Source organism: Lepidochelys kempii, chromosome 27, assembly GCF_965140265.1.
Source record: "Lepidochelys kempii isolate rLepKem1 chromosome 27, rLepKem1.hap2, whole genome shotgun sequence".
NCBI classification, from domain to species: domain Eukaryota; kingdom Metazoa; phylum Chordata; order Testudines; family Cheloniidae; genus Lepidochelys; species Lepidochelys kempii.
The window spans coordinates 14799844-14817336 of NC_133282.1; the positions used below are offsets into that span (position 1 = coordinate 14799844).

At 58.1% G+C, this 17493-nt stretch overlaps 1 protein-coding gene across 5 annotated transcripts in view; it reads left to right on the forward strand.

The window, feature by feature from the left end:
- ARHGAP23 (Rho GTPase activating protein 23) overlaps positions 1-17493 on the forward strand; it is a 125019-nt gene that overhangs the window by 67215 nt on the left and 40311 nt on the right. For all 5 annotated transcript variants that reach the window (XM_073326142.1, XM_073326141.1, XM_073326138.1 and 2 more), the window contains exons 2-5: positions 809-988; positions 10692-10716; positions 13654-13746; positions 15672-15750. In XM_073326142.1, the coding sequence (XP_073182243.1) occupies positions 809-988; positions 10692-10716; positions 13654-13746; positions 15672-15750 (377 nt within the window). The remainder of the gene's footprint in view (positions 1-808; positions 989-10691; positions 10717-13653; positions 13747-15671; positions 15751-17493) is intronic.

A 17493-nucleotide genomic window follows, 5' to 3' on the forward strand; every position in this document is an offset into this window, starting at 1 on the left:
CCTCCTCAGGCTGCCCTGGCGGTTCCCCATTCGCTCCGGGATCCAGTTCAAAAGCCCCTGCCTTGTTTGACACTCGGTCCAGCCAGCCATGCAGCACTAGTCTCGCTCTCTCCCCCGCTCCCTCAATCTCCGCTCGCTGGCCTCATCTCTCTCCAGCTTCACACAAGCTCCTGGCAGCAGGTGTAAGAGCCTTCTCCAATGCAGCTCCTGCCAGCTGGGAACGTGTGTACACGCCAGTTGGGTCACTTCAGAGATACCGGTCTCGTTACCATGGTAGACCCCTGCCTACGGTAGATCCCTTTGTTGATCAAGGTCCTTCTGCCGGTGTAGCTATTCCTGTGTGGGAAGGGGAATGAACAAATTTACAGATAGGAATTTCTATTGGGACATGGAAACTTTTTAACTGTGCCCAGGAGCAGTTCAGGGTAGGAAATGTAGATGGGTTTCCTGGGACAGGGACAGTCGTTTTGCTCTCGGCCTGTGTAGTGCCTGGCACAACGAGGCCCTGATCTTGGATTGGTGTTACCATAACGCCAACATGCATCACAGTAATGAATGAGCCTTTGCCTTCCAGTAGCCCCCAGAGGCCCAGCTGCGATCGGGGCCCCGCAGTGTCAGGCGCTGCAGATAGAGGTGAAATGAACTAACCCAGATCACCCAGCAGGCTGGTGACTGGAGTACCAGCCCAGAGCCGTAACCACCAGCCTGTCCTTCCTTTCGCTGGGGCTGGCAGGGAGGGCTAGGAGGGAAGTACACAATAATCCAAGTGGAGATCTGCCTTAACCCCTTTCTTCTTGCCCCCCGACAGCCGACGCTGGGCCGGAGAGATGGGACCTCTCCGAATGACAACGCCCCCCTGGAGGAGCCCTTCCCCTGGGTGGGGCCGAAGACGGTGCTGCTGCGGAAGAGCTCGCAGGGGGGGTTCGGCTTCACCCTCCGACATTTCATCGTCTACCCCCCAGAGTCGGCGGTCCATTCCGATGTCAAGGTAGCACTGCCTGCCTCTCCTCCCTGGCTCCGTCAGCCTGGGGGGGGCATGTCCATTGGGCAGGGGCTGGTCCCCTGGGAGGAGGACCCCTCCCTCTGCTGAGTTCAGTGATAGTGTTATTTGAGGGGGGGTTGGGAGGAGTGGGGAGAGGGCAGCTGTTTTGGGTCCCCAGGACAGCCTGGATGTTGATCCCTATGGGATTCCCCAGGATGACTCGTGGGTGAACTTTACCGGGGTCCCCAAAGGGGAAACAACCCAAAGAAGCCAATTTCCCTGGCTCCCTCCCAGCTGTTATATGGTAGTGACCTCCCTTCAAATTCTCCCTGCTTAAGAAGTCACTGGTTCCCTCCCTCCCCCAAGCCTGTGCTGGGCCGGGGTCTGACTACCTGACCGTGATCCCTCCTGGAAATCTCTGAGTCTCTGCAATCCGACGCACTCAGCTCATTGTGGTCTCTGGCTCCGGTGTGAACGGTCCACAGCGCTGCCTTCCCTCTGACCCATGGAGCGTCCTGACTCTCTTGCTCAGACCATCCATTGCCTTGGCTTGCATCTCTGCCATGTGCTTTGAATTCTGCATATTTCCACTGGGGACAGGTGCCCCATGGTCCCCCAGTTTCTTTGCCCTTCCACCCCTCTTAAAACAAAACCCTTGAAATTCCATCCCTCTCTGTCCCAGGCACCATCACTCCAGAGTGGCTGGTTCCCCCTTCTCTCCCATGGTTCAGTCACCCACCCCGCACTGCCCTCCATGGACGCTCACCAGCATCGCCCCTGGTTTAAATACATGCAGCGGCCTTGCATCATGGTGACCTCCCACTGGGCAAGGTGGGCACTGGATGAGCCTGGCCTTGGCTGTAGGCAGACACGCCTCCTCCCTGGGGCTCCCACCGGCAGGATGCTCTTCTCTGGCGACAGCCAGCTGGTGGCAGAGAAGATGGCCCCTGACGGTCCAGGGAAGGAAAGCTGGCTTAGATTTCCCCGTACTGTTTGTTCTTTGGTTGTGGAGAGAAAGGGCAAATGGAGGCGAATGAATCCGCTCCAGGCCTGGCGAGAACCGTGGTGTCTGGCCAGTGAATGGGGCCACAGCTGAAGGAGAAGCCCCCCACCGCAGCGCTCCACCACTAAACACTACCGTCTTAACGAGAAACCGACGGCTCTGAGCAGCCCCCAGCCCTGCAAACCCGCCCGGCGCCTGTGCCCAGATGCTCTGCGGGTTTTGCCATAGAATGGAGTGAAATAAATTCCTTAGCTGCTGGTGGAGCCCATGCCAGATACACAGTCGGTTGCCTCAGGACCATTGAACCAGAGGATTTGCCTCCTACCTGACTGGGGCGTTGGCCCATCGGGTCTGGTATCTTTCCTCCAAGAGAGGCCAATGCATGTTGCTTTTGCAGTATCCCGTACTGTGCAATGCCAAGTAGGGGGGAATTCCTTCCTGTTCACTGCCGCCGGCAGATGCCTCCCTGAAGCCTGGCATTGCCTACCCGTGTCAGAGAGAATAACCACACGACCGTCTCCAGCACGGCTGCTTGACTCCCTGACCCGCTACGGCCTGGAATTGCTTTGTGTTTGCTCCTCTCTGAGCAGAGCAGCACCTGGCTGGGGTACTGCTTGTTGGCCTGGCACCTGCGGCAGCACGGATGTGGATGGGGGCCTTTGCTTACCTCCCCAGATGTACCACGGCCAAACGCCTGGTATGTGGGGCGATCCCAGAGACGGGGGCTGGCTTGCTCTTGCGATTGGTATCAAGAAGGCTGCTGCAGAGCTGGGTGTGCGGGAGCCCGGGGGAGGCTGCGTTTCCGTAACTGGGGAGTGTCGCATAGCCCAGCTGGGGAGCCTGGTGTAGGAAGTGCAGCCTTGGGGCTGCCCCCATCAGCTTCCTCATTCAGGGTTCTGGATCCTCTCCCATAGCTGTGCAGCTCGCCCCCAGGGATGCGTCCCAGAATCCTGTGCTCCTGTCCCCAGAACGGGGAGTTGCGGTAGGGCTTTGACTCTGCTTGTAACTCAGCTGTATGGAGAGGTAGGGAGCCGGGGAGCATCCCAGCCCCCTGCAGCCCACCCAGCTGCTGGAGCCCCCCGGGTTCAGGCTGAGAACTGCACCTTCGGCACACAGTTTAACCCCTTCACCGCTGAACAGCAGGCTAGACGGGCGCAGCCGATGGGCTCCCTTGAAACGGTCCGAGGGACGTGGCCCGCCCTGATGTTCCCTAGCAGGGCGCATACGCTGCAGCAAGTGGCGATTAAAGCAACCAGCTGGGGCAGGTGATCTGGACTCTTCGCCCAACACAATTCTTGCAGAATAACCCCCGAGTTTCAGGGGAATATTAGTTCGGTTGGGGCCCAATGAGTTCTGCCCATGGAGCGTGGCGGTGTCTGAAACCGTACGGTGGGGAGAGCAGGAGTATCCAGCCCCCTGCCTTGGAAGGGATCCCCTGCTTGATTCCTAGATTTGCCCTCTTGGTCCCTGGGGGGACAGAGCTGGGGGATGGCGGTGCCGCTGATTGCTGCAGGCTCGTGGCTTGGGGAGGAAGAAGAGGTTTCAGTGGCAGTAAGTCACAGCAATGCAGGTGCTGCCAAAGCAAAAGCTCCCGAGTCTGCTCTGGTGCCCAGGGCCTGCTGACTCAAGGGACGCTGTCGCCTCTTTTCAGTTGCCCAACGCATCCGTGAGAGAAACGGTTCCTTTCGAACCCGGTGCCCCCTACGTTCCTCCCCTCCCTCCCCAAGCAGGGAGCAGCTTCTGCCCTGCAGCAGGAGGATTTGTTGGAACATTTTTTGACCTGACTCCTTAGCTTTGTACAGCTGCCTCTGTTTGTTGGTGGGTGCCCGTAAATCCCCCTGTGCAAATCCCGCTGTACTGTTTGCTTTGCTGAGTGCCGGTGGCGACGAATTCCACAGGTTTGCTACATGCTGCCTCCGGCAGATTGACTGGTAGCAAATTTACAGCTTTTCAAATTTACTGCCTGTCAGGTGGAAGAGCTCCTTGCTTTGCTGTGGCAGGATCAAGAGAAATGGCGGCCGGTTTCTTAGTTAACCAGTCGTTATCTATAAATCATCTCCCACCCAGCTCCTCTCTAACCGAACTAGTACAAGCCTTTTTTATCTCCCCTCTGGGACCTCTTAACAATCCAACCTGTAAAACCCCAGGGACCACTCAATTCTACTTGGACTGCTCCTGAAAGGTATTTGTGTAAAGAGGAAGGATGATCTTATGGGTCAAGACCCTTGGCTGGTACTCAGGAAACCTGGGGGGGGGTGGTCAGTTCCTGCCTCTGCCACTGACTCCCTGGTGACCATGGGTAAGTCATTTAATCTCAGCCTGCATTCTCCAGCCAGTACCACGGCGAAAGGAAAGATTATTTCCCACCTTCTCTCTTGCCTGCTTAGATGATAAGCTCTCATTGGAAGGAGCTGTCTCTTGCTGCACGTGTGGACCCTCTTCCGCCCCTGCCCTGAGCTCGGTTGGGGCCACTAGCCTCCGCTGTAGTTAATAACATGTAGAATACATGCCTAGCTTGCGCATGAAGGTATTTACAGCTTTGGCGTGCAAGCCAGGAGGCCGCATGGCCATGGGCATGTGCCCAGTTGCACGTAGGGCACGCTGTGGTTTTCACACATAGTTTTGCAGCCACTCCAGGTCCTGGAGTTCATTTTGTGTTCTACACAGGATCTGGCTCAGATTGCCCCTCTCTGCTCTGTCCTCGGTTCGACGGCCACCCTCCGCCCCGCAGTGGCTGCGTTTCGCTGGCGCAGTAGGGTAGGTACATGCCCTGAAATCTGCCCGAAGAACCCGCTCCAACGGCTGACCTGATTGGGTGGAGGTGGAGTGGGACGGTACCACCCTGTGTTTGGGGCAGTCCCTTAGAACTGGAGATTGCCTTACAAGGGCAGCTGGTAAAATACTCCAGGATCTTTCAGGGTGAACATGTGCCAAGTGGGAATTTCATTGGCTGGAGACGTGAGACCCTTTGGGGTGAAGAGCATTTAATGACAGGGCTCATCTGGGGAAGGGGAGGTACACACGGGGCTTCATCATGGCTGCTCAGGACCAGTTCCTTCACTAAGTCATTTCCTCCCCCTGGCCGCCCGACTTGTTTTGGGAATCAAACAGCATCTTGTCTCCAGGTGGCCTTTGATCTTTCCACCACGTGTTTGCAGACGTTTAAACATCTGACAATAGCACCCAGCTGTTAGCCCCTTTCCCCATCCTGGCTCATGATGGATGAGGGGAGCCCTGACGGCAGCATCTGGAGTCGTCTGACATTGAGACGTGTCAATGTCTGGCTGCATCGTAGCATCTGGGAACGTGTGGCAGCGAGACAGGACTGCGGTACCTCAGCACCAAATCCTGGAGCCTCCAGCATGGAGACCTGGCTCTCCAGCCTCTGCTGTGCGCAGGACTGTGACACGGCTGCCCAAAGCACAGGGCCCAGGAACCCCCTCGGCTGTATCCCAGCCCAGGACCTCTGCTCGGGCACGAGGCATCCAGAAACTCTGACGCCGAGCCCTGGCTGCATTCTCTGTGCTGCATCCCGGGAGCTGTTCAGAAATCCCTTCCCCGGACACAGGCCTGCTTTTCTCCTGCTGCATGACAGGGCTCCAATGTGGGCCTGACTCCTGTCTGCCTTTCCCCGGGGCAGCCTGGTGCAGGGCTGGCAACATAAGTGTGATGAGACCACCCGATAACTCCCTTCCGCGTGGGACTGTGGCCCGGCTGCTTTCCCCTCCAGCCCCTTTCCCAGCACCGCCAAGCTGTCCCAGAGAGCGGTGGGGATGCCAGGCACTGAGGTGCCTGTTCTGAGCAACCCCCAACCCCAGCACTGTTTGCTGGCCGCAGTTTCTTTCGGATTCAGCGTCTGGCCTGGAACTGCTGACCAGGCGGGACTCAGCATCACGGCCGGAGCCAGCGCTCTTGGGTTCCAGCAGCTGAGCCTTTGTCTGGGTCACTTTGGAAAGGAAAAGCAGGTTTCTGCCAGGCCCGTTCAAAGGCTGCCTGGGGTCTGGAATTGCTTGGATTCTCTCCCCTTCTCTTCTGTGCAGTGTCCTTCAGACAAAGGGGGACCTGTCTTGGAGGGTCCAGCGGCCCCTGGGGCACTCCGTCCTTAGAGCTTTTTAAGGCCCGGCTTGACAAAGCCCTGGCTGGGACGATTTAGTTGGGGTTGGTCCTGTTTTGAGCAGGGGTTGGACTAGATGAACTCCTGAGGTCCCTTCCAACCCTGATCTTCTATGATTCCATGCAGCCCCTCTGCCTGACTCTGTAGTGCTCCCAAGGTTCCCCCACCCCCTTCAAGCCTCCCCCATCTCTGGGGGGGCTTATCCGGCTCTCTGAGCACCTCTGAGTCGCTAGTGGGATTATCCTCACCGTGCCCTGTGCTAGCCTCATTGTCGAGCTGAGGGAGTGAGCCACAGGGTAGACTAAGTGACTTGCCCAGGAACAGAACTCAGGTCTCCTGAGTCCCTGCCCAGTGCCTGGTCCACTCGATCATCCTCCCTACTTTTTGCACAACCCTGGAGATCTCACTTTTGCCTCCCCTCCCACACGCGGGTGCCATGGAGCCCCCCTGCCCTGCCACTTTCCTGCCCACACTAAAAATATAAGTGGCCCCAACTGTGCAAAATAGGCCTGGAAATTTAGCAGCCCAAGCACCCAATCTCCTTGCCCACCACCCCGGGTGCCAATCGGTGCAAAAGGGTGGGTGTTTTACTCTCCCGTAAGTAACACCAACAACACCTCTCCTACTCTCCCTGGGTGAGCAGATCCTTTTCTAGGCTGCTGTAACCTGCTCCCACCCATCCAGAAACCTCCATCCGGCCTCCTTTCTGCCTCTGCATTTCTTGAAGCATTACAGGGCTCCCCGGCCTTGCTGTATAGCTTCCCACAAGCTCCCGGGAGGGAGGCGTGATCCTGTCTAGGGCAGGTGCAGAACAATGCCAGAGGATGTTGTGAAGGCCAAGAGTATAACAGGGTTCAAAAAAGAACTAGATAAGTTCCTGGAGGATAGGTCCCTCAGTGGCTATTAGCCAGGATAGGCAGGGATGGTGTCCCTAGCCTCTGTTTGCCAGGAGCTGGGAATGGGCGATGGGATGGATCACTTGATGATTCCCTCTTCTGTTCATTCCCTCTGGGGCACCTGGCATTGGCCACTGTTGGGAGACTGGGCTAGATGGCCCTTTGGTCTGACCCAGTCTGGCTGTTCTTATGTAATGAGTGAAGGGCCAAGTGATGAGCCAGGATCAGGAAGCACCCAAGATCCCCGGGCAGGGGAGCCTGAGTTAGCCCTGCAAAGAGCAGGAGGGAGCTTTGCACCCCGGGATCAAGGCCATGAATTGGGGGCTGGTGCTTGGCAGAGGGACCGGTGAATTGATCAGGGATGCTCCAGGCGTAGGGTCCCCCCAGTGGTGATCGGAACAAAGGGCAGTTATTCCTGGGATCAGAACAGGTTTGGAAAGCAGCAAGGCAGGGAGTGGAAGTGGCCCCAGGCCAGATCTCAGGGGGCAAGTTTCGGTGGAGCTGACTCAGCTGGGAGTCAGACAGGAGCTCTGCATTCCACGTAGTGCTGGGGTCACACCTTTCCGTGCCGTGGGGGAACCAAACCCACACACCCCCTGGGTTGCCTTGCCTGGCACAGGAGCCAGGGCAGGCTGGAGGGGAGGGGAGAAGCAGGGTGGGGCTGCAGAGGAGGAAGCCTTGGGCTTAAGGGAACTTCCCCATCCCACTCCCTTCCTGTGGCCCCACCGTAGCTGCGGGTGTTTGTATCCTGCCCCACTCGCCAGCTTCGCTACTTTGGCTGTGCAATTCGGGGAAGGAGCCGCCACCTCAGTGACCCCATCCAGCAGGGCTTGGAAAAACTCCTCCCCCACGGGTTCAAGGGGGCTGCTCCTCCTTCCTGCTCCCCACCCATGTGCAATTGTAGGTCTCTCCTAGTGCCGAGAGTCCTCCGGGACGTGTCCAGACTCTCCTGCCTGGAGGCTGAGCAGTCTGTGCCACCCCCAGCCGAGCGGGGATCCCAAAGGGGGACCTACCTGCCCTGGTCGCAGGCTGCATGTCCTGATGGGGCCCTGCCCCCCACTTCCCTGCTTTCCATTGGCCTGGAGCAGCGGGTTAACCTGGGGAATCCTGGCGTGTGACCCCAGCTTATCCCTCCAGGCAACCTCAAAAGTGACATTCAGGGGAGCCGAGCCGAGCTGGAGTCTAAGAAGTCTCGGGCGTACCTTGGAGCATCCCCCCAGTGACCGGGACCAGCTGGGGTCAAGCCATGATCAGAAACATCAGCTCTGAGTTCGGAGGTATCCCCACGTCAGTCCCCCATGGGGGACAGGAACTCTCCCAAAATCCAGACGCCTCCTTTGCTCCCCCTCCCAGCTCCAGATCTTGTCAGCTTGCATCGTGCCATAAATAATGCAGCACCGTGAAGACGGCCCCTCCGGCTGAAACCAGCATGTGGCCTCCCACGATTCGCTCTGGATAATAATGACAGTGCTAAATATAGCCACGCTCCTGGCTCGGGACTGCCCTCCTGAGAGCATCACCGGAGCGGCGCTTCCATAGTGGGGAGACTTTCAGCCCCCCGCGGCGGGGTGCTCCCCTTCCCTCTGCCAGCCCCTCTGTTGGCGTGGATGCTGTGCCTGGTGAATAGAGTGGCACCATCAGCTTTCTTCTGAGCCGCGCAGCAAAGTTTTGGCCCTGGTAACCAGGGTCGCTGCCTCCAGATCGCCCCCTTATGGCATGGGGCGGCCTGCAGCACCCAGTCCTCAGTTTCCCTTCTCGGGTCATCACAAGAACTCCTCAACCCAAACTATTTCATCACAAGGTTCCACTTCTGGCGTTTTGAGTCCTGGCAACAATGTCTCTCCCCGCTGCACATTGGAAAAAATAACCCCAACTATACATACAGTATTTAGCTACAAGTAGTCAGGAGAAAGATCTTGGAGTCATGGTGGATAGTTCTGTGAAGACGTCCACGCAGTGTGCAGCGGCCGTCAAAAAAGCAAACGGGATGTTAGGAATCATTAAAAAAGGGATAGAGAATAAGACGGAGAATATCTTATTGCCCTTATATAAATCCATGGTACGCCCACATCTTGAATACTGCGTACAGATGTGGTCCCCTCATCTCAAAAAAGATACACTGGCATTAGAAAAGGTTCAGAAAAGGGCAACTAAAATGATTAGGGGTTTGGAACGGGTCCCAGATGAGGAGAGATTAAAGAGGCTAGGACTTTTCAGCTTGGAAAAGAGGAGACTAAGGGGGGGATATGATAAAGGTCTATAAAATCATGAGTGGTGTGGAGAAAGTGAAAAAGGAAAAGTTATTTACTTGTTCCCGTAATATAAGACCTAGGGGCCACCAAATGAAATTAATGGGCAGCAGGTTTCAAACAAATAAAAGGAAGTTCTTCTTCACTCAGCGCACAGTCAATCTGTGGAACTCCTTGCCTGAGGAGGTTGTGAAGGTTAGGACTATAACAGGGTTTAAAAGAGAACTGGATAAATTCATGGAGGCTAAGTCCATTAATGGCTATTAGTCAGGATGGGTAAGGAATGGTGTCCCTAGCGTCTGTTTGTCAGAGGGTGGAGATGGATGGCAGGAGAGAGATCACTGATTGTTACCTGTTAGGTTCACTCCCTCTGGGGCACCTGGCATTGGCCACTGTCAGCAGACAGGACACTGGGCTGGATGGACCTTTGGTCTGACCCAGTCTGGCCGCTCTTGTGTTCTTATGTGAGCCTGAGTCAGGTGGTCCATGCCGCGGGCCTTTTACAGCCGTGTAGACGTAGACGTAGTCTTGGGGTCTCCTGCAGGAGCCGTCTTGCTTTCTGCCGCCATCTGCTGCCTTCCTCCTGGTCCTTCCCAGCCCACAACGGTGCCTTGATTGGCCCGGGCGGCTGTGTCCCCCATTGCCTCTGCTCCAGACCCAGCCAATCCTGGGGGGGTTTGAATTGGCAGCTTCTGTTTCCCTCCAGCAGTGCCAGCTGCCCACGGCATCCCACAGCGATCGCCCCAATCGCCCCTCCTGATACAGGCTCCTGTTGTGGGTGAGAGGATTTACCCTTGGGGTTGGGGGGCAGCTTTATGTTCCACCCAGGGGCCAGCAGAGGCTGCTCAAGGGATGCCTGATCATGGTGCCCCACCCCACAACTCCTGGAGCTGTGCTGACCCCTATGGGAGAGAGGAGGTTGCAGCTTCATTCTCCAGCCAGGGCCCTGGGTGAGTGGAGCCCACCGCCTGGTGGCCCCAGGGGGCTGTGATTGTTTCTTCTGGGGAGCAGGCTTGTGGGAGCTGAGATTTGCCCCCCACCCCCCACTGTATGACTGCATCAGGGTTTCCTCTGAAGCGTTGACGCTCTCCCCTTGGCTAATCCCCCATGGCAGGAAGCTGGGATGGCCATTATACAGTCACTGAGAGGGAGAATAAACCCCTCCTCTCCCCTCTCCTGTTGAGCTGGATGTGCTGACGACTCAGGGAGATCCTGTGTCAAGAGTTCTCTGGGCAGTCCGGGCGGCAGAGGGAGGATAAGAAGGCGCCGGGTCACTTTGCTGGCGTTTCGGTGCCCCAAAGGTTACCCATGTTCCCTGCCCGCTGAGCTGATGCTGGGTTCCCCCCCTTCTCGTTAATCAACCGTCACGGGGGTCGGTCCCTCTCCCGACTCCTCCAAAGCCTCCGTGGCTCAGCTGTGACGCTGTGTCTCTCTCTTCCCTGTGCAGGAGGAAGAGAATGGAAACCGAGGAGGTAAGCACCCATCTCTGGCACGCGGCCGCTTGTATCGCCTGTGCGTGTGTGTGTGCGCCCGTGTGGCCAGACACTGTATGAATGTCCGGGTGTGAAAGGGAGCTGATTGGTGCTCTGGCCTGCTTCACAGCCCAGCCCAGACTCAGTACCTCCCTGCCAGGGAAGTGATTGCAGACGATGGTGGTTTGTGAAATGCACCAGGCTGCCGAGCAGCAGATCAGTTAGCAGCAGGCCAGTCGGGCAGGGAGGGGGGATCTTTCCATCACAGATGAAGTTACCCAGCTCCCCTAGGCGTGAATGGCCACTCGGCTGAAATAAGAGCCCGAAACCTAGGCCTGAGGTAAACCGGCTCAGCGACACTCGGAGATGGGCAAGCTGGGTGCCCCCAACGCCAAGGGGGGGCTGCGCTGCCTGGTGGGGCGATCTCAGGCCGTGCAGGAGGAAGCGCGTGTAGAGATGCTGTGGTACGATTCCCCCTAACATCCCAGCCATCCGGGGGTATCTGTCCCCTTCCCCCGCTGGCTAGCGGTTGGTTGCATTATTCATCCCTAAATCCATTAGCTGATGCCCCATTGGCAATACCTAGATCTGCAGCTTGGGCACTTCCCCGTGTCTCCGCCCCTAGCTAGGACCTTCCCGACTAGATCCCAGAACCAGCTGGTTCTCCCACCTCTTCCTGTCCGCTTGGTTGGCTCCGGCTGTGTGCCGGCTGCAGACCAGGTGCTCCTGGGAAGGGATAAAGCTTGCCACCTGGCAGGTTTCGGTGCTGTTCATCCCTCCCAGGCTGGGAACTGTGACTTGACCTAGGTTTACAGCGAAGGAGCGTTTCCCCACAGGGAGGCTGTGCTAATGCACAGCTCAGGACAAAGCAGGCAGCAGCGTTTTGGTTTGGGGGGATCAGAGGGCGCAAAGCGACTCCCTCAGCCTGCCGGCGGGTGCTTTGGGTGCACATCACGAGCTTTCGCCTTGTTTGTATCTGGATTCAGGCTGCGGTTTCTTGGTGTCTTTCCCTAGCCCAGAGCCCAGCAGCTGCCCTGGGGGTTACAGTGCAAGACAGGCCCTCTGGCTTCCAGCCCCCATTGGGTCTTGTCTGAGACAAGCTCAGTGTCCGAGCAGCAGGTTAGCAGCAGAGAATCAGGCGCTGCCCTCCCTGGCCACAGCTCTCCGATGTGACCAGCAGCCCCTCCTCCAGCCCATCTGCAGCTCCGCTGGTGCTCCCCAGTCGCGGCCTGTGGTCTCCCCTGCTATTCCACTCCTGGGCTCCCCCCATGCACAGCTCTGCAAATACTTCCCAGTCCCAACACCCCAGCCCCCTTCTGCTATTCCTATTCCGGGCACCCCCGAACCCCCACAGCTCTGTCCTCAATCCCAACCCGCAGCCCCTTCTGCTGCTCTGCTCCTGGGTCTCCCTTGTGTCTCTCCCAAGGCACCTCAATTCTGTTCCTGTCCCAGGGTCTCCCCATCCTAACCCCTAGCTCTGGGGATGATCCACCTCCATCCTGGCCTACAGGGATGCCCAGCCTGGCAGTGCCCCCCAGCCTGTCCCGCAGCATGCACACTGTGAGGCCTCTCCCTGCACAGGGATCGCCGGACCTGCAGAGTCACAGGAGGGGGGGTTGTCCTTGTAGACAGATCCCAGACCAAGCTCTGATCAGGGCCCTAGAGGTGTACAAGTGTCCGTGCTTGAGTGGGGTCTGCTGAGGCACAGGGCGGGAGTGGGCGCTCCTGGGAGGGCACCTGGACGCGGGGGGAAGCCGTGACTTCTGCGACCATGCTTTTGGAAATGGCCCGCGCACGGTTACCGAAGCTGCTCTTGGGTTGGCTTTGTGCAGAGGACAGGTCTGAAGCCCAGCACCCGCCTGCGTCTCCAGGCTGGAGTTGAGTTAACCGGATCTGATGCAGTCAGAACGGATAGCCACGTGTCGGGCTTGACGGAGAACTTCCAGTTCTGGCCCCTCACTCGGCTCCAGCCCTGCAGGGAGGGGACCAGTTGCAGATGAAGCATGTCTGGAGGCTGGGGCGGGGTGTGGGGGGTACCAGGCGATGGAAGCCTGATGCCCTTTGGACCAGGGCCCACACAGGCTACTCCTCAGACACATCCCCTGCCCCTTCCTGCTGTGCCATTCCCTGCCCAGAACCCTGAATCACCCACAGCTTCTTGCTGTGACCCCAATCCCTTGTGGCCAAAGGATTGTGGGATGGGGGGGGTCATGGCAAGAAATCCGGGCCGGTGATTGGGTCCCAGGTGGGGAGAGGCTGAGAACCGCCAATTGAAAAGGGGCTGAAACCTTCCTTCCCTCCTGCCCAGGAGGACCTTGTCCCACCAGGGGTCCAGTGAGGGGAGCACGTGCTTCCCGCTCTCAGATAATGTATGTCACCCTAGGACCAGATTGTTCCTCTGGGTCGTGACGGGACGTGGCCTTCGAAGTCTGTGTTTGCTGGTGTGGAGCGCAGTGCCAGATCATGCTGGTTGTTTTAATTGTGGTGTGTGTTCTGTGTAGCCAGGGTGTATGCACGGGAGTGTCCTGTGTGTGTATGACGTGTGTGTGTGTCTGTCCTGTGTGTGTGTGTGTGTGTACGTGTGTGTGCGCGCACTCAAGCACATGATACTGTGTGTATGTATCCAGTGCACGAGTGTGTGTGTGTTCATGCATGTAGTTCTCCGTGTGTAGCCAGTACATACAAGCGTGTGTGTGTATCTAGTGTGTGTGTGTGCTCATGCATGTAGTTCTCTGTGTGTGTCCAGTGAGCACAAGTGTGCGTGTGAATCCAGTGCGTGTGCGCACTCATGCACGTAGTTCTCTGTGTGCGTGTATCCAGTGTGCAGGCGTGAGTGTGTGAGTATACAGCATGTACCCGTCTTTCCTGTGAGGGACCCCCCGGTTCCGAGCTCTGGTGTCTGATGCCCTTTCCCTCCCCTTCCCTTCCCCGGCGCAGGTCCCCAGCGGAGCCGCCTGGAGCCCATGGACACCATCTTTGTGAAGAACGTGAGGGAAGACGGGCCTGCGCACCAGGCCGGCCTCCGCACAGGTGGGGGAGCCCCCCACTGGGTACCACGCACCCCACTGGGTGGGGGCGACCTGAGGGACTGTCCTGGGAAAGCCAGTGGCAAAGTGCTCCCGGAGGGGACTGAAATCCAGTGGATGAGGGCTAACATGGGAAACAGACCTGAAAACCCTTCCAGTTAATTCAAATGCTTGGTAAACAGCTGGGGAAGAACAGGGCTTTGTTAAAGATTCAACACACGTTCTGGACTGGGGTCTCTAGGGTTACACCCCTTGACATTGCTGGGGTCTCTAGGGTTACAAACAAGCTGGCAGAAAGCAGTCTTTAGGCCCAGTCAAGGCACAAATTCAGTGCCTGCCCTGTCTGTCTGCCGGGGCCGTTCCTCCTCAAGGGACAAATCTGGCAGGCGCCTGTCTGCAGAGCGCAGGGCATGAGCCGAACCCCACTGAATACCAGGGGAGGCACGGATGGATGGGGGAGCAGAGAGGGAAAGAGACTGGCACTCCGTGTATTAGCAGCGAAGCCATTTCACGCAGAGGGGCTGGAGAACAGCTTTGATTCCTCCTAACTGCAGCGAGCCCTGCCAGCCTCCCTCCTGCTTGTTGGCCCTGTCTCCGGAGCGCGTCTCGGTGCCGTTCAGCTGGGGGGTGGGAACTGGTGGAGGAGCCAGGGCCAGAGCCAGAATCGCTTCTCAAGCGGTAATTAACTAAGGGGGAGCGTCCTGGGTGCATGGGACGTGGCTCGGGCTTTCGCTGCAGATCCCCTAACGGGTCCGTAGCGCCTGGCTCAACCCAGATGTCACCTTCTCAGTCCCTTCCTGGTGGGGTCGGTGCCTGCCCCTGGGCTGCTCATCTGTGGCGTGTGCCAGCCGCGTAGCCATCCTGTGGTGCCCGGGGGCATGGCCCTGCCAGCTGCCGTCCGGGGGCGGGCTGAAAGGGGAAGCTAACTGTGCCACGTTAGGGTGAAAATCTCCCCCTCTGCCGAGGGAGTTGGGGGAGAAAGGGTCTCTCCAGGCCTCTCAGCTCTGAGCGAGCTCGCTGCCTGGAAAGAAGGGGAGTCACCATAGCCTGGTTGCAGCAGAGCCTAGGAAACCCCATAAGAGAGCCCCACTGGACAGGCCTTGCTTCAGAGCTCACAGCCTGGGGGAAAACGGCCTTGTCCTTGGGTGACGTTTGTCCTTACGACGTCCTGTCCGCCCGAGTGGCTCATTCGCTCCAGGCTGTGGCTGGGGCAGAGGGAAGGGGCTCTCTCTCTCTCCCCCCCCCCCTTGCCCGTTGTTCTCTACTATGACCTCTGAAAGCCATTGTCTGCTGCCCCCATCAGCTGGTGCCCACACGGGGCAGCGCGGGGGTTGCCACTTTGGGCCCCCAGGTGTCGGTGGCGACAGCAGTAACTGTTCTGCCAGTGCTCAGGGTGGGGATGGCGTGTGCCCGGCTAAAATGGTCAGGCAGTAAACCGGAAGGAAGGCGCTGTGTGTTGTATCCTCTGGGCCAGACGTCAGCAGGCACGAACCTGGGGCGCTCCCTTGTCTTTGAGGGAGCAGTGCCAAGAGAGGCCAGCCGAGGGTCCCACCCTGCCATGGCCCCCTGGACCAGCCGCTGAGCGCTCGTTAACAGCACCAAGGCGTAGGGACAGGGCTGCAAGGGGGACAGTGGGCCGAGGCGGGAGAGCAGCCAGAGAACAAGCCAGCTCTGTGTGCGCAAAGGCTCCCTTCCCGAATGATTTCCAGCGCCATTGCTGGGGACAGCCCCACAGCCCCTCCTCTTGCGAGGTGCTGAGTGCCCCCAGCTCCCACCGACGTCCCGCTTGCTTGGGCCCTTCTTCGGCGGGTAGCGGCAGGCTGGGGGCGATATCGCACGTTGCTGTGGTTACCGCCAGCTGTACTCGCTCCTGCTTGGCTAGCTGCGCCCCCATTCACGCGTGGGCCCCCGGTTATTTTCCCTCTGCAGGAGACCGGCTTGTCAAGGTGAACGGCGAGAGCATCATCGGGAAAACCTACTCCCAGGTCATAGCGCTGATCCAGAACAGGTGAGAGCTGGGATACTCCCCGGATATTGGATCCTCCCCGGGGCGAGACTCCTGGCTGAGACGAAGTGCCCTCCTGGGTTTCAGGCCAAAATGTTCATACTCAAATCCGCCATCCAGGCCCAGATCCTCAAAGGTGCGTGGGCACCTAACTCCCAGTGCTAATCAGGTGCCTAAATACCTTGGAAGAGCGGGGCCCTAGGCCAAGTTTTTCCAAAGTGATGAACGATTTTTGGGTGGCCACCTTGCGACACCCCAAGGGTCCTGATTTGCATGAAGTGCTGAGGTCCTGCCCCAGGAAGGTGGGTCCCCATCGTCAGCCACTTGGGAAAAAGCCGCTTATTTATGTGCCCCAGTATGGATTACCGGCAGGTGCCGGATTGGCTGCCGTTCTCACCCTCTGGCGGGTGTGGGCGCTGCTGCCCATGTAGCCAGGACACCACTAGGGCAGCTTGATTCCCCGACTCCTTCGCACTAAGATGTTGCCAAAATGGCGGTGTTGGTGACACCTGATGTGACAACGAGCCAGCCAGATTTGGGGCAACCTTGCTCCTCTTCTCGCAGGGGGGTCAGGGGCGTGGTTGGAGCAGAAGGGAGTTGCAGCGTTTGTCTGTTCAGCGCTGAGTTGATGGATGTGGGAGAATTTCCTACCCACCTTCGTTCTCACACGCTCCCTCACACACCGAAAAGGGAAGAAAGAAGCCGGTGTGTGTGTGTCTGTCTTTGGAGCTGGGATTTAATTAATGACCTGGATTTGTGTGTGTTGCACTCTGTGTGTAACTACTGATTAGACAGGGGAGATGGAGGGGCAAACCTGACCGCGATAGCTCCTAAGTATAGCACCTGGGGAACGAACCAAATGAAAGTGATCTGGATATGAGCTAAATATAAGATTCAGCCCTGGGTGCTAATTGCATTTGGAAAACTATTCAGTGGCCATCAGCAGGGGAGGGGGAACGGTGGGGGCTACATGCTGTCGACTGGCTCTGAAACGGAAAGGGGATTTCCAGGGGGTTTGTTGCAGTTTCTTGCCTTGGCTTGAGCTTTTCATTAGTTGAGAGAGAAATAAGCAGCCGCTGTCACCAAAGGAAGAGGGAGTGATCCTGTGGCTAGAGCAGGGGATGGGGAACCAGGACTCCTGGGTTCCGGGCCTGGCTCTGCGATGGAGCATGGTCTAATGGTTAGAGCAGGGGTCCGGAGCTAGGACTCCTGGGTTCTCTTCTGGTCTCTGGGAGGGAATGTTACAGCCGGGGGATTAGGGGTCAGGAATCCCAGCCCTTTTCTTGATGCAAGTTCGCAATGGAGGGCTTGGCAGAGCTGAATTGGGAGGAGGGACTGGGGGGGGGGGTGGCGGCGAGTGCCTCACGGGGGTGGGGAGGGAGTCGCAGGGAGGGGCACTGCTCAGACTAAGGGAGAGGTGAGGTGGGCTACAGGCGTGGAGGGGACATGGTGCAGCACATTCCCATCCCAGGGCTGGATCTGAGAGCGGCTGCTGGCGGTGCACCCCCACGCAGCTGGCGGCGGGCGGGGGGATGCGTAGCTACACTGTGACAGGTCCTGTCTTTTGCATGTGGCGTTAAGACGAAGTCTTTCCTGTCCCCTGGGAAGGAAAATGGCCCATCGTGGCGGCTGGGCCGCTGTCTCCTCTGGGAGTAACAGCAGCTTCTACTGTCCCGGGCTGCATGTGTGAGCTGCTGTATGGGCCCTGCGCAGCTGGGATCTTCCGGCTCAAACCTTTGGAGTAAA